The 16699-nt window shown below is 25.1% G+C and overlaps 1 protein-coding gene across 2 annotated transcripts in view; it reads left to right on the top strand.

Annotated features, from left to right (window-relative positions):
• Positions 1-16699, top strand: part of LOC145849134 (centrosomal protein of 290 kDa-like) — a 36213-nt gene that overhangs the window by 2462 nt on the left and 17052 nt on the right. The window contains exons 3-36 of one of the 2 annotated variants that reach the window (XM_082954231.1): positions 718-912; positions 1703-1858; positions 1975-2157; positions 2585-2794; positions 2962-3126; positions 3383-3452; positions 4282-4367; positions 4949-5128; positions 5332-5465; positions 5591-5654; positions 5719-5841; positions 6754-6813; positions 6944-7093; positions 7155-7187; positions 7360-7491; positions 7556-7579; positions 7721-7846; positions 7960-7983; positions 9225-9356; positions 9434-9457; positions 9526-9672; positions 10526-10648; positions 10765-10917; positions 11177-11326; positions 12217-12351; positions 12803-12946; positions 13029-13143; positions 13396-13508; positions 13732-13849; positions 14281-14415; positions 14581-14732; positions 14988-15143; positions 15654-15788; positions 15989-16126. In XM_082954231.1, the coding sequence (XP_082810357.1) occupies positions 718-912; positions 1703-1858; positions 1975-2157; positions 2585-2794; positions 2962-3126; positions 3383-3452; positions 4282-4367; positions 4949-5128; positions 5332-5465; positions 5591-5654; positions 5719-5841; positions 6754-6813; positions 6944-7093; positions 7155-7187; positions 7360-7491; positions 7556-7579; positions 7721-7846; positions 7960-7983; positions 9225-9356; positions 9434-9457; positions 9526-9672; positions 10526-10648; positions 10765-10917; positions 11177-11326; positions 12217-12351; positions 12803-12946; positions 13029-13143; positions 13396-13508; positions 13732-13849; positions 14281-14415; positions 14581-14732; positions 14988-15143; positions 15654-15788; positions 15989-16126 (4185 nt within the window). Of the gene's footprint in view, positions 1-717; positions 913-1702; positions 1859-1974; positions 2158-2584; positions 2795-2961; positions 3127-3283; positions 3453-4281; positions 4368-4948; positions 5129-5331; positions 5466-5590; positions 5655-5718; positions 5842-6753; positions 6814-6943; positions 7094-7154; positions 7188-7359; positions 7492-7555; positions 7580-7720; positions 7847-7959; positions 7984-9224; positions 9357-9433; positions 9458-9525; positions 9673-10525; positions 10649-10764; positions 10918-11176; positions 11327-12216; positions 12352-12802; positions 12947-13028; positions 13144-13395; positions 13509-13731; positions 13850-14280; positions 14416-14580; positions 14733-14987; positions 15144-15653; positions 15789-15988; positions 16127-16699 lie in introns of both variants that reach the window. The other variant, XM_082954230.1, reaches the window with a different exon arrangement.

Genomic DNA, 16699 nt, shown 5'->3' with positions numbered 1-16699 from the left:
GTTTTTGAAATTTAAGTTGAACTTAGTTTAATATATTAAAATATAGTTTTTTATTAATATAGTTAAATAAAACAATAACAATGTCATCTGTGCAAAAATGAAGACTTGCTAAAGTGTCATGCTAAAGTGGATACTTGCCAAATGTGGATATACTGTCCAAAAGTAACTTTTCATGTAAAAATGAAACCTGAATGACAATGTGAAAAAAAAATCTTGCAAAAGTGACGAACAACTTGGGTGGGAATTGTTTCTGGTGGAAATTGATTGGGTGGGAATTGTTGGTATACCCCCTAACCAACCTTACTCAAACATATTAAAAATTATTCAAAAAATAAATTATTTAAAATTAAAATTAAAAATAACATGAAAAAAAACTTGTTTATTTTTGCCAACTCAGCAAAGATGTAAATCAGATTGAACTTTAAGTGTATTATACCTTAAAAATATTTTTGTACATAGCAATTTTAATATCTTATAATACTATTTAATATATAATGCTTTATTTTAAACATATTAAATGTATAAATTCAAATTTAAAAAGTTAAATTTTATGATTTTATGCATTAAATTTGTTATAAAAATATGTTTTGTTGATGTATATTTTTAGAAGTAAATGTATTATTGAACAAAGTGTTTTTAGTATTGTAATTAAAACAGTATTTGTTTCAAATAAACTTATGCTTATTTAAGAATATAAAAAAAATAGAAGTTTAATAGAGAGATTCATACCCTGGAGGACGAGATAATGACTTTTACATGGTCGAAAACCAGAGACTAACTGAAGCAGTAAGAGACTTGAAAGAAAATTTAAATGAGGAAAGAGATGAAAATACCAAACTTTCCAGGGAAAATGAAAAGTTTGAACGAGAAGTGAAAGATTTAAGAAGAAATAACAGTTTACTAAAGGGTGATGTTAGTTGTACTTATAATATGTTTTTAGTTACACACTTAGTAAAAAAATATTTCTTTATAGTTACAAAGTTTAATATTTTTTTTTGTTACAAACATATATAATTTAAAAAAATTAGTGTTTTAATGTATTTTACTGATTAATAAACTTTAAAGTAATTTGAAAAATAAAAGGGATTTAGATGGTTATGATATACTAGGTCTTTTGTTGTATTAAGTTATATATTAGGAGAAAAGTATATCGGATAATTTTTGATCATTTTGTTCATACAGCTTATTAGCAATATGTTTTAAAAAACATAAGTTTAATCTAAACAAGTATTAAGATACAAGCTAAAAAGGCTACACTGTTTAAAAATTATGCAATTATTTAAAATTTCAAGTTAAAAAGTGTTAATATTATTTATAAAATCTTGTTACTCTTTGCTCCATGAGATAAATGTTTTTTCTATTTAATACTATAAAGTTAAAGAAAGCATTAGTATTTTTTACATAAAATAATTTTGGTATACAGTTGAATGATTTATATAACTTAAGTTGAATAATTAATTTTATAATAATTACAAGCTCTTTTATGAAACTTTTAGTTTCAATTACAATATAACACTAACAATACAACAATTTTTAAAAGTTTAAAATATTATAAGAGTAATAATTAGTTCTACTGATACCAAGTGTAAAGATTTTATTTAATTAAGTTGAAAATTTAAGTGAATTAATTTTTGAAACGTATTTTTATAACCTTTTTATTATTTGTTTTATAACTAATGCTGCATGTCTACCTTTATTTCAGATTAAAACGCTAAATGAGCAAGCGAGAGAATTTCAAAACTTACTTCGCGAACAAACTCATAATAGACACATAGGTGATGAAACAGAAGATAAAGAAATAAAAGAAAAACTAAACAAGAAAAACAAGCAAATTTCTGAGCTTTTAACACAACTAACTGTAAGTTCACTTTTAGTTTACTCTTAAAACTTTCCCCTTCAAATATTAGAAAGTCTGTATTTCATCTAGTCTAAAAAGAAAGTAAATGCTATTTAACACTGTAATTTTACTTTTAGGAAATAGAAACACGCAATGTCGAGTTAGAAAATAACAACAGAAAAATGACCAAAGAAATGGAGAAGGGTAAAGATGAGTTAGAAGACATGACAGAGGAATATGAAAAGATAAAAGAAGAAATTATTGCTAATGATCAAGCTTTTACAAACTTGCAAGATCAAAACAATGAACTGCGTAAGCAGGTTAAATTATGATTTAGCATTGATTAAAAAAATATATAGTTTAAAGAATAGAAAGTTTTAATTATTTTCATCCAGTTTATATCTATTTAAAGTGTATTTATTTTAAACGTTTAACATAAGCAAACTAACTAAAGAATTAATTTTATTTTTTGTAGTTCGTTTATTTTAAACAACACAATTTGTAATTTTTCAAAGAATAAAAATAAGTCTACAATTTTTCAATAGTTATTACTGTGTTATACATATTTTTTAATACTTTTTTGCTCATTGTATTAAATAAAGTATAAATAAAAAATTATCATTTAGTAATTTTGAATTCAAATTAGTTACACACAAATAAGTTCACTGTTTCTTAAACCCAGTTATTTCTCATACTGTTTTTTAAACAACTTTTAGAATTATTAGTTTCTATTTTTGAAACTTACAGTTAGTGGAGGTTCGTGCAGAGGTGCAGGAAAAAAGGGAAGAAGACAAAGAGTTTGCAGAGATGGTTGATGAAAAAGTTGAGGAGTGGCGTCAAAAGATGAAGACGCGTGATGACGTCATAGTTGAGCAAAATCGTGAGTTGGAAGACTTGAAAGCAAAAGTACGAGAATTAAGGGGAAGAAGTGGTATTAAAAATGATGAAAACTCTCAGGTTTTATTTATAAGTTTACAACAAAATATAGTGAAATTAAGAACTTGGATTTATATTTTACACTATAAAACATTCTGTGGTTCTTGTACAACTACATAAAAAATTGACTTATCTTTGTAGTTACTGTGTAAAACCATTTATGTTTCATTTAAAAAAATATTCGTTAGAAACTTGAGAATAGAAATAAAGACGAACAAATAAAAAAGCTACAAGATGAGTTACAATCTGCTACACGAGATCTGCTAGAACATACCCAAGTAGTAGAAGACATGAAAATAGGTTCTAAAAATAACGATGGTGCTGATATGAGGTTGAAAATAAAACAACTAGAGGTTACTTAAAAGTTTATAAATGTTACAATACCTTCAAAATCAAGCTTTGTTTATAAATCACTATCGTTGTATTTAAAGATATTTTGTCAAAGAATAGCTTAGTAGAAGCTGAATTATTTTTGTAATTATCTTTTGTGATTGTAAGCATTAATTAAAGGAAGAAATAGAAAACTTGGTTGAAAAACTGAAAAAGTCTGAACAGCAGCTTCAAAAAGCTGAAAACGACGCTTCAGAAAGTGATAAAAAACTTCTACAGGCCCAAAAAAGGATTGTATTGCTGGAAAGTGGAGAATATGGTCTAACAGAAGCCATAAAAGAAATTAAAGGTTTGTGACAATATTTTTTTTATTTATTTTTAAGTTTTCGTTAGCTCAGCGTGTCAAAGTTGTAAAATAGTCTGTGTTTTATTAGTTGTTTTAGTTGTTCAACATATGATTTATCACAAACTTTTACATATCTTTATATGTTTTTAAAATATAAAAATTGAAAAAGTTATCTTATTTGGCAGAAATTATAATACAATTTGACAAGACCTTATATATATATATATTTATGATACAGATAAGTAGTTTTTATAAACTTTAAAAAATTATGTTTTGTATTAATAAGCTAGCATTGTAAATTATCGAAATAATGCTTATTGATACAAAATATAAATTTTATAAATTAATAGTTTTAGATTAGCTAAACTTTTGTACAGAAAACGTATATTTTTAATTGAAAAATATAACTAACTTATTTTTTTACTACACTGAAGTCTAGCTGTAGGTTAAACGGTCGTCTGTCATGCAAAAATTAATACAACTAGATATTTTCATTTTACTTGTCAGGTTTTTTTTAAGTTTTAAAAACAGTTAGTGTTACAAGGTTGAAATATTAAAGTTAATTTGAAAGTCTATGTAATAGTAGCTAGACTTTATAAATAAAATTGGATATAAACAAATCAAAAACAATTTAGTTGTATTTAAAACTATTTAGTTTTCAAATATCTACATTGAACTAATACATTGAACTAATACTATGTTGTTTGTTCTTAAATCAATTAAACAAAGTTTAAGTTTCCTTTATACTAAACTAAAAGGTTTACAAAATCAAACTTACTTAATTGTTTTATATTTAAATAAATATAACTATTTATTCTTTTTGTTTTCACAGATTGGAAGGAATCAAATCACGCAAAAGATGTAAAGATGCAGCAACTGACTCGAAATATTAATGAACTTGATGATAAAATGAACGAGGTCGGTTTTATGATTTTAGTTGTATGAATCATTAAAAAATAAACTAGACTAAACTTTTAATGCGTAATTTTAGTATTGACTTTTAGTGCATGACTTCTTAGAACTATCTCATTTCTTTCTGGTGTCTAAACACTTTTAATCTATTGAGAAATAAATTAGTTTAAAACAGTACCTTTATCAAAGTTAATTTGTAAAACTTGTTTCAGTATAATCACATTGATTTTTGTCTTTATGTTGTTGCTACAGAACTAACGACATATATCTATGTAAAACTTAAACACAGTTCTACGGATTAAAATAAGTTTTTTATATAGTCTTATATTCGAACTTATTAAAACTTTGTATAACTATGTTAATAACTTTGATAGTACACAGCATTATGTCAGCATTTTATGTTTAAAAGTTTATTTTTTTGCTAATTATAACGACAAAATAATACATAACTTTTAATATAGTGTTCTAAGCAAAGTTTAAACATAAATACTGTCTTTATTACTACTTCTTCAAGCAAGATTCCTAAGTACAAAGAAAACTATTCAGATTGTTAAATGGTTAAGCTTTTAATATTCCTTTTTGTTTAGCTTTTGGAAGAAAATGAAGATTTTAGGGAAAGATTGGGATTGAACCCTAAAAGTATAGATGATTTAGAAACATTCAAAAGTTACAGATTCATTAGACAGCAACAATATAGACATGAAAATCATGTTTTACTGAAAGAAGTAGAAAGACTGGAGGAAGAAAGAATTCAAATGAAACAAATGGTTGTTTAATAGATTTAATCGGAATTCAATGTTTTAATGAGATCATTTTCATTTTAATACAAGTTTTTAAAATTTTTTGTATTAAAGATAGATTTTACTTTATTTTCGCGATAATTATATTATTTTAAAATCTAACAAAAATAATTTCTATGAAACACAACTTAATCTGAATATTTTGAAAAATTTATTAAAAAATTACCCAGATAAGACAAATGTCGCAGTCTTATTCGCAAAGAGTTGTTAGTGAGGGGTTTTCCAATGAGGAAATTGAAATAATTGATGACTTCATTGAAGAACTAAAGCAAAACAAAAGAAAATCTGGAAGTAAAAATTGGAAGTTTGTTTTTATCATTTTAAAGTGCATAAATACTAAAACTTTATAAGTTAAAAATACTTATATGGTGCAAACTTTGATTGGACAAGGTATAGTTAAGAATATACACTTAATTTAAAAAAAAATAGGCCGCCAGATGCTGCAGCACTTGCCATTCAAAGATCTCAAGCCGAAGTTGTAAAACTGAAACAGGTGGGTTGCTCGTCTGTTTTTGTGGTTAAATGTGTTTTAAGAAGTTTTTCAAGTATATTTGCAGAATGCTCGGAAGTTGTCCGATGAAAACGATGGTCTCCGTATTGCAATGAAAGACATCCTAAACAATTTAAAGAACAACAATGTTTCTTTACACAGCCAAAAGTCGGTTGAGAGCCTAATTAAAGTAAATTTTGTTGTTTGTTAAGTTAATAATTGTTTATTTAGATATCCATTTTGATCTTTGTTAAAATATTTAGTTGTTGCTATCTTATATCTACTATCAATCTTTAAAATGCTAAAGTAATTGAAGTTGTATTTATAAAATTCCTAAAATTTTTATAATTCAAAAAAATCCTTGTTAAGAAAAAACTCCAATAAAAACCTGTTTTCACCTAGAGTTAAAAGGTTTTACAAGTTTATAAAATGATATATGACTGTAGAATTTATAAAAGTTGTTTTAAAAAGAGATATATACATTTAATATGAAAAAATAAATCTAGTAAAATTTTTCTTTGGTTCCTTTTCCAAATTTTCATAAAACTTTATACTGCAAGGAAGCGAGCATAGACAACTTTGTAGGTTTTATGTAGTCTAGAACTTTTAAGTTTATTAAAAAAATGGTTTTTATTATTCATAAATTGTGCGTTCAGGTTTAAAGAGTATTACGAATTATAACAGATATCATATTAATAATATTTAATTGCTATGTTATTATGTAAAATTTTACTTGAAAAGAAATTTAAAAGTTAATTTTTAATTTTTAGTTTTGTTTCAATTAGTTATCTTTAAATAAGCTTGGACCAGATTTTTTTCAAAAAATAAAATTATAAAATTTTGATGTAGATTTAATAATATTAATTCTAGATTTAAAGCTTAACTTATTTAATTTGTTTTTAGTTTTTGTTTCAATAGCAAAATTTGTATAGCATTTTCTAAAAAAATTGTTTTTTATGATAAACTACTTACAAGACTAGTTTTATAGTATCTCTTAAATAGTTTTCATAAACACTAACTATTATTAATTGATTTTTTTTGAAAGTTGATAGTTGAATAAGTTATTTTGTGATTAGTTGATTTATTTAAATATTTAAAACAGCTTCTTGAAAAATCTTCTCAGAAAGAAAATCATGAAATTTATTCTGGCAGTTTTAAAAAGGTTAGTTTTCACTCTTAGTTTTTAGACATAATAGCATAGTTTTGATTATCTACTATTTTTCTGTACAAGTGTAAAAAACAAAGTTTTAAAAGTTTCCTATTTTTTAAAGATTAAAATTGTATTGTTTTAGGAAGCGACGGATAAAGTTTCAGAAGCAAAGAAAGAAAATAAAGTCTTAAGATACGCGTTAATTGAAGTATTTTCAGAACTTAAAAAAGTTCAAAATACTAGAGATTTAGAAGAAGTTCTTAAAATTCCATCAGTTTACAAGTTCTCTAAAGTAATTAATTTTTATACTTGTGATTTTTTAGAATTTTTATTATTTGTTTATATTTTTACAGATTCTAGAAAAGCAATATGAAACGGATGTAGAGGTTTTTAATGATTTATATGTATAATATTAACGTTATATTTAAAAGGTTTCAAAAGTTTAAAATTCAATCGCTTGCTACCAATTTAGTTTCTAAATGTGTATTATCAATTTTAAAATACATTCTAACAAAACTTAAGGTTTAAACTGTACTGTACTAATGCAAAATTTATTAGGACCATTTGTTTATTGAAAACAAGCGAATTAAGCTAGCTCTGACAGAAATATATAAAAAGCTGAAAAAAAGCGAAACTATGCCTACTTTAGAAGAAACACTGCAGCTGCCAGAAGTTTTCAGATTTGTGAGGGTGAGCTAATAAAAAAGAAATAAAAGAATAAGTTTAAATTTATAACAAAAACACTTTTTTTCAGGCAGTTGAAGAAAGGACTGAAATTGTAAGTTTTAGAAGTTATTTATATAAGTATTTGATGTTTTTATAACTTTTTTTTAGTTTTAAGTTTATATTTATAAACTAAACTTTAGATAAACTTATTCTTATTATGTCTTGTTTATAAGTATAGTTCTTATTTTTATAGGATTCTCCTAATTCAGATATAGAAGATGCATTTTTAGTGGCAGTTGAGAAGTTGTTAGGATGTGAACGCATCCCCAACTCTGTTAAACAAACAGAAAACATCCCTGAGTTTTCTAGACTTAAAAAAGTAATTTTTTGTAATGTGTAAGTGTTTTAGTCTTATCAGATTTAGGCTTGTGACTATTCTTAAATAAAAGCTTAATTATTATAAAATTATATTTCATTTAAATTTTTTTTCAGCTGCTTGAAAACTCTCCTCCTTCTGTGAGTTTTTAGTTGTTTTTAACATTTTATTTATGCTTTTTTATTTTTAGTGTTAAGAGCTAATCTTTTTTAGTACATTATTTAATAGTAAAATATCCTTAAAGCAGTGGTCGCACGCTACTTCAAATCCGTGAACCTTAAATCAAAAAATTAAAATTCTGTGCACCCCAATTTGCATTCTTTAGCGCCGCTAGTGTTTAAGAATATGTAAACACTTTTAATAATTTTTTTACTAAAAGTTCGGTAACACCCAGTTAATTTTTACACGCTAACATTAAATTTACCTGTTTACCCTATGCATTTCAATAAACTTTTAATATCGATGGTCTAATTTTTACAACAAAATTTTACTTGTGTTACCTGGGTCTAAAATATTAACTAGATTAATTTAATACATTGCCACTACCCCAATTTACAATCAGTAGTCTTGGTACTTTTTATTGAATGGTAAATTTAAATATTTAGTTAAGTTAACTTAATAATTTTTTATTAAGCGATTACTATCTGTGTTTAACAAAGGTATTGCCACGAACAAATGACGAAATAAAATAATGACACCAATAAGTAACGAAAAAAAAGACATGAAAAATTATGTAAAACATAAATTATGTAAAACATAATTGAATTTTTTGGCCTAACTAATTTTTTGTCAAATATCAGTTGATTAAGCTGATTAATATAGTGACTTTTAGTGTAACAAAACGCTTTTAAACATTAAGAGTTAATAAAATTAAACATTAATAGAAAACTAACCGTTTTATTTTGTTTTAAGAATCTATGAGATTTGCTCACTTCGGTTTTTCTTTGGGCGGCTAAGGGTGGAAGAACTTTTACATAATGTAACAGAATAGAACTAGGAGAGTACAAAAATGGTCGTTTTATTAACAACAAAATGGTCAATTAGATATCAAGGTTGGATATGTCTTAAATGTAGAAAGACTTTAAAAAAACTTTAATTTAGTTTCTGTGCAAAAAAAAAAATTCATGTACCCCAAAGAAAGTTTTATGCACCCCAAAAGTTTCATGCACCCTAAAAAAAATTTCATGTACACTAGTGTGCACCAGTGTACACCGTGCCGACCACTGCCTTAAAGTATTACAAAACCGTAAATAATATTGATATCATAAAGAATAATTAGACTATTATTTGTCCTAAATGTTAGTTTTTCTATGTTTCAATTAGACTAAATGATACCAAAAAATATATGAGGTTACAGTTTGAGGTTCTTAAAACACAACAGAGCTTAGCGAGCGAAGAAAACAAGCAAATAAAATCAGCTTTAACAGAAATATTAAACACTCTTAAGAAAAGCGAAAAGTTTCTAACTATTCAACAAGTTTTCAAGCTTCCACAAGTTGTTAAGCTAACTCAAGTTTGTTTTTTATTTATTTAAACGATCTATCTAAAAAAATATGAAATTATTTTGATAACAAATTTTATCAATTTCAGGTAATGGAGGATAAAGATTTTGAAGTAAGTACTTGTTAAAGTCCTGTTTAGTGTTTCAGTGTTTACTCTAACAGTCTAACATTTTATTTTAGAACGCAATTGGTTCCAATGTGGAAGAAAGTACAAACTTAAAGAATTTAAGATGTGCTATGACCGAAATTCTAAATGTTTTGTCTGAATCTCAATCAACGAATACTGAAAACTTGCTAAACATACCTAAAGTAGCAAAACTTTTTAAGGTTTAAAGGAGCAATAACTTTTTAAATAAGTGTAGCGTAATTTAAAAAAAATATATTTTGAAGACCTTAGTTGTTTATGAACAATAAATTATCTTTTGTTGATATCTAAAAACCTATCTTATCTAACTTATTGTGCATATAGTATAACTATAAATTTATGTAATATTCATAATTTTTTAATTAAATGAAAATTAAAAATATATTTTTACATGTTTACTGTAAATAAAAGCAGTTGTTATAATAAAATAAAAATTTCAAATTTTGTCAAATAAAGAAAAGAAGGTTTTTGAAGGAAATAGTCATTTATTAAAGAACCATATTTTCTACTATTAAGTTTACTTCTTGTATAAAACCTTATAAAACTAGTGCCTATTAAAATCTAAAAAAATTGTCCACTAAATTATGATGTTTTTTGCGATTAATAAAGATGATAAACAATTTAGAACTGACAGTAAAAGATCAAATTAAGATCAGCACAAATAAAGCAGTTTTTATTAAGAATGTACAAAATTTAAATATAAGGATCAATTTTTTTCTTATGATCTACTAAAGAAAAATTAAAAGTTCAACTAGCTTAAACCGTAGTATAACTTTATTATTGTGTAAAAATTTATCAAATAAACTAAATATCTATACAATTTTATTCTACAAGTACATTTAGAGTCTACTAATGTTAGTTTTGTAAAAATACAAATACTTTTTTTTTAATATTTTATGTTTCAATTATAATATGTAAAGACACTATAGTTGTTTATTTCTTAACTTTTGTTTAGTTTTACTGGTATTATAAATTAAATAATAAAACTAAAAGTTAAGTTTTAACCAATAGTTTCTAACTATATATTTTTTAAAGTATTCGAAATCAGAAGAACTGAAGTCTGCAATGAAAGAAATTTTGAGTCACCTCAAACAGTGCGACGAAACACCTTCGATGACTAAGATACTGCAGCTACCCAAAGTCTCCCAGCTATTTCGTGTATGTTTTATACAATAAAACTTTAAAAAAAGTATATATATGTTTTTTTTTAGATAATATTAAAAAAATTTAGACATTCTTGAATAAATTAGTTATAAATAATATTTTTTTCAAAGAACAACAAGGTCAGAGACAAAAACGCGTATAAAGATAACTCGTTGTTACGTCATGCGATGTCACAAGTATTAAATCTACTCAAACAAGAAAATTATGTTGTTACGTCATCTGATGATATGATACGACTACCAGCTATGTACACGTATCTCAAGGTTATTAAAATAAAATAAAAAAAATTGATACTTATTTTACTATAGTTATAATATTTCTTAATCAAGAAACTCTTACTTATGTAGTTTTGTAACTTTTCATTATTTTTGTCAAAGCTTTGACTGTTTGAATTAGTTTTTAGGTAGTTGTTTAGTTACATTTAAATAAAAAAATACTTTTTGATTTTTTGTTGTTAACATTTTTAGACTAACAGCTATACTAATCAAACAAATTGCGTTTTAATCATTTCTATTTTTTTAGAGATCTACCGAAATAACAGCTAAGGAGCAAAAAGTAAGACAAGCAGTTGTTGATTTTGTTGAAAGCTTAAAAGAAGTTGATATTTCAATGAAACCAGAAACTCAACAACTGATGCGGCTGCCATTTATACAAAAACTATTTAAAAACTCCGTGAGTTTTCTTCTATATTTAATAACAAACCTGTGTTATTTAAAGCTCAACACGGATGGTTTTATTTTTTATTAAAACGTTTTAATTAGTAGTTTTGAGATAAGTATATGTAGGTATATTTATATTAAAAAAACTACCTGCTAGAATTTTATAGTAGTAGTGTAATATTATTAAAATAACAAAAATAGTTTACTTATTAAACTAAGACTACTAATTTTTGTTGAATGTTTGAGTTTTTGAAATAGTTATTTTAAAACATATAATATGTAATCCATAAATGCATGTTTTTATAAGAATCCAAGAATTTTACTCTGTCTTAAACAAATAAGATTTAACTCAATTTAATTTTTTAAGGTATTTTTAAATGTTACCAATCTATTTTATTTGCCTCAAGTTAATACTTATTGATCTGTTTGTTATCAAGAAGAGAGACTCAGTATACTTAAATGTATATGGTTGTTTATTTTTAAGTTTTCAAGCCAAAAACTTTACTTTATTTTATAGAAAACTATGCAAGTATTCAACTTGGTTTGGTTTAAAATTTGTTTTTAAATATTCGATCAAGTTAAAAACCTTTAATGCAATTTGTAGGTTACGTATGTGCGTTATGATTAAAGTATAAAGTGTAAATATTTTTGTCAACTTAATTAAAGATACAATATCTTTTTTCTTCAATAAATCATGAGTAAAAATAGCACACATTCCATAAAAAAATTAAAATAAAAGTAGTATAAGTTAAAATACTAACGTATTTTAAATTCTTATAGTTAAAGTTGTTTCATAGAGCTTTGAAATCTACTACAAGTGCTCTTTATCTTATAAACATCCTAATTACCATTTCATAATACTAACGAACGTAACACATGAATAATCTTTATGCTATAATTTAGGAAGACGATACTCTACATATTTACAACAACTACGGTGAAATCAGTGGTTCAGTAAAAGAATTACGGCACCAGTTACAACTGAACATGATGGAACGTCTTAAGCTTGAAAAAGATAACTTCAAACTTTCCGAAGAAGTATGTTTAGTGCATTTGTTTTTGCGTAAAAACAAGCAAGTAAGAATGTATTTGAGTTTCTTATACTTAAAGAACTATATTTCTTGCTAAATAATGTTGTTTTGCTGTTGGCAATTCACCCGTGCGTTTTACCCGAGTTAAGTTTCGTTCAAATATATCAAACCATAAAAAACACAAAAGTCACATTTAGTTAAAAAGATGAAATTCGATTACCAAATGCTGTTAATGTGACTTATATTGTTTCTACAGAATTAAGATTATTCGAAAATTTTTTTGCTTTATTTCATTGATTTGTATATTAAACAAAAGTAAAATATAAGTATTTTTTGTCACTTTATAAGTATCTGATTTACATTCAAAACTGTTTAAAAATAATTTCAGCTGTAATTTGTTAAAATTTGAGTATAAAAGATAGTTTTAATGCTATTTTCATTAAGTGATTTTCAACCAGGTTTCGAGTTTGAAGAATCAATTAGAAAAGCTAGATGCTGCCTACAATGACAAGACTAGAAAGTTGTCAGTAGTTGCTCTTCCGAAGTCGCGTGACTTCACTTCTGATGACGTCATAAACGCACTCAACGAGCAACTTATCTCTGTTTGTTTATCTCTACTTTTATTTTCTACATTTTTAAAACTATGAGCACTTTAGATAGTTAATATATGATATTTAATTACAGACGTTAAATGATGCTAGCAAGCAAGAAGAGAGTGCTCAAGAAACTGTTGAGTCACTTGAAGACTGTAGAAGGCAGATAGATGTTATCAAGCACCAGCTACATATAGCCTATGAAGGTGAGTCTTTGTAATTGAGTATAATCTTTTTCTTTTTTAGTTCTATCAAATATACATTTTTTTTCTTAGTAAAGAAAAAAAAATTTGAAGTTTTTAACATTTTTTTGTTAAATGTAATAAAATATGATTTTTACTAAATGGAGTAGTACTAAAGTTATAGAAAATTTACATAGGTTTGACACGGAATTATAATTTTGAAAATAGTTTTTTGAAGCTATATGTTTTTATTATAAAGATTTTTAATAATTTTAGAGCACTTAAAAGAACGACAAGAGTTTGAGAAAACCCTTCTTAATTCAAAACAACAAAATGAAACTTTGCACGAAAAAATTTCAAAACTCGATGTTAAGTGCGAAGAGTTTGATGTGAGATTTAATTTTATTTTTTAGATTTTTAAATAATAATTGTTAAAAAAGTATTTTTTGACCCTAGTAATGTACACACGTCTCTGAGTTTGTGTAAAGAAAAATGAATATTTATTATCTCTTTTTGCAAAACATACAATGTATATATTTTCAAGTATTTGTACTTTTTTATTTGTGTATAGAAATAGGTAATTTAATATAATTGAAAAATGTAACATGATAGAAAATGCTGACTGTTTTGGACGAGGGAGAAGATGCAATGAAGAAAGATCTGGCAAACTGTTACCGCAAGATGGCACTGTTGAAAGTTAACGAAGTTGCTCTCATCAGACACAACAAAAGTTTCCTTTTTTTTTACAAGATATCTACTTTTGTTGTAAAAAAGAATTAAAAGTACTTATTTTATTAAACTAACATTTAAGACTATATATAAGACTAAGTACTATAATGACCATTTAAAAATTTCTGCACTTTTTATTAATTTAAAGTAGAGAAACGTTATTAGTTTTAATAAAAGTAGTACTTTTAAAGTTTTTTTTTTATTATAACAAACTTGTTTCGATCGGATCTTTTATTATAAACATCATTAATAATTGTAAGTTAACGTTTTAGAGTTTGTTTTTGTTGTAACTAGTAATAGTTTTTAGTACTAAATAATTAGCTTTTTAATTTAAATTTTCAACAACAAAGATACTTAATTAAAAGTAAAGTTATACATTAAAAAAGTAGCATGTATGTAAAACTAAATCTAATACAAAATTCCGTTTTTTAGTTTATGAGGAAAGTGATGAAATGCTAAGAAAAGAGAACGTAAAGTTAAAGAACAATATAAACGAAATGGAAAAATGTGTGACTGAAAGAATTGGCTATTTAGAAAGGCACAAATCTGTATCTTTACACAAAATTAGTATGTAAATATCAATATTAAATTTGTTTAAGTAAACTAAGATACCATTCAACTTAAATTATTTTTTTAATATGTGTAAAAAAATTTTTTTTTTTTTGATAATACTAGTTTTCAAAAAAAAAACAAATAAACAAAATTTTTGTTAATAAAACAAATTTTACACAGCAATTCTTCAAAAATCTCTTGAAAGAAGCGTGAGTGAGAGTGATTTAGAGTTGCTCAACAGAAGATTCAATGAGCTCACTTCTAAGTACCGAGCTCTTTTGCAAAAAGAGAGTGATTCGGAATCAAAAACTCTATACATTGATGAATTAAAAGTTAGTTTTTTGGAACTGTTTTCAAAAGTGAATACTGAATGTAAATCTATCATTAAGAGGTATATTAAGCAGTATATCTTTATAGAAACTTAAAAAATTTAAGAAAACTTTCAATTGTTTTACTATTATGTGAATGAAAAAAATATACTTTTGAGCTTTAAGTGATGATTTTAACAGTAAATTAACAACAAAAATTTAATTCAAATTCTAAAAAACTGAAGTAAATCTCTAAAAAAGCATGTATTTTCCATAAAGGAAGAAAAAAAACTTTCGGAAGAAGAAAACGAAAAACTGAAATCTGAGCTTAGAATAGAAAAGGAAAGAAGAATATTGTTAGAAGAAACCAATAATAAATACATAAGTACCAAAGACAAGTTTGACGATAAATTGAACCATTCTTTAACTAAAAAGGCTAGTTGGTGATAATATATATTTAGTTCAACAATTCCTCTGTTAAAAATGAATATATATATATATATAGAATTAAGTTATTTAACTTAATAAATTAAATTTTTCACACTGAGCCCACCTTGAGGGCTTTATTAATTAAAAAGTTTTATTTAAACATGCAAAACTCGAGTCCTTTGAGTTTTGCATCTTTAAATAAACTTTTATATATATATATATATATAAGTTTTTCCTTTACAGTAGGGTTTCCCCAAAGTGGGCATTATTGCCCCATGGGGGCGATTTTAGTAAGTCGGGGACAAAGGGGGGTAATTTTAAAATTTTGGGCAATCATAAAAATTTGAAACTTACACTAGATATTCTTGAGTTGCAGATGAAGAGCAAAACAAAAAGGTCTTAGGTGTTTTTAAATGGTAGTTTTTTGAGTAGTCTTGTTGGAGAAAGCCATAGCCTTTTCAATTTTTTAAAGGGGCCATTTAAAAAATGTTAATTCTAAAAACTACCATTCTATAGATGGCCATGCTAGAAATGAAGGAACTGAACGAACGTCAGAAATCTGAGCACGCAACAAGAATGTACCACAAGCTAAAAAGCTCCATAGACGAACTCCAAAAACGCAACAGTGAACTAGAAGACAAATTTAATCAAGTAAGATTATATTTAGATTACTGTGTAAATCTTTTTAGTTTACTTTTGTTATGCTTTGTTATCACACCTTAATTTTTAAATAGAATATAAGTTTGTTATAATGAAATGAAAACTTATATTTTTGTTAAAACTGTTTTTGTACAATACTTTTTAAACTTTCTGTAAGTATTTTATGTTAAATCAAAAAACACACATTGTAGTTGACTAAGCTGAACTTAAATGCTCAACAAACTGAAAGAGATTTAAGAGATGAACTTGCTAGTGTCGTCCCAAAACAAGTTTATGAGAAAGACCGCGAGAAGCTATCAGAATACGAACACCAAATAACGAAGTACAAGGTAAGTTTTACATTTATAAAATATAGTTGCGTTTATAATTTTTTTTCGTTGAGGACAAGTTGCTCGTTGTTTAGAAAAAAACTCTTGGTTTCATAATTATTAATCCTAGATTAAGTGTACTTACAAATATTTTAGAACTTTTTGTGTTTTTCTTATATTTAAGCCCAATAACTAGGATCATGGTTCTTTTTTCCAGCCTTTGTTACAAATATTGTCTGTATAAAAAAAAATACTGATAAATATTTGAAAAACTGTTTAATTTAAAAACTTTCGCAGAAAACTTAAAGTTCACTACAATTTATTTTCAACTTATTCTAAACTAAAAATTTTAATATTTCGTAAACTGATTCTTACAAACTTTGAAATATTCTTTTTAAAAGTTGCACTTTAAGGCAAATAAAAAAAATTTTACATTAGAACGACAAATTACATTAAGTAAATTCTTAAAACATGAGTTCTTAAAAGAGTTATACACTTTTAATTTAGTTTTTTAAATACTTTACAAAAAAGGGTTATAAACTGATCATTGTAGATTATATTATTAGGCAAAACATATTTCTACAATCTTACTTT

Source organism: Thalia democratica, chromosome 1 (assembly GCF_965202585.1).
Source record: "Thalia democratica chromosome 1, ktThaDemo2.hap1.1, whole genome shotgun sequence".
NCBI lineage: Eukaryota > Metazoa > Chordata > Thaliacea > Salpida > Salpidae > Thalia > Thalia democratica.
This window is presented reverse-complemented; position numbering and strand designations above follow the sequence as displayed.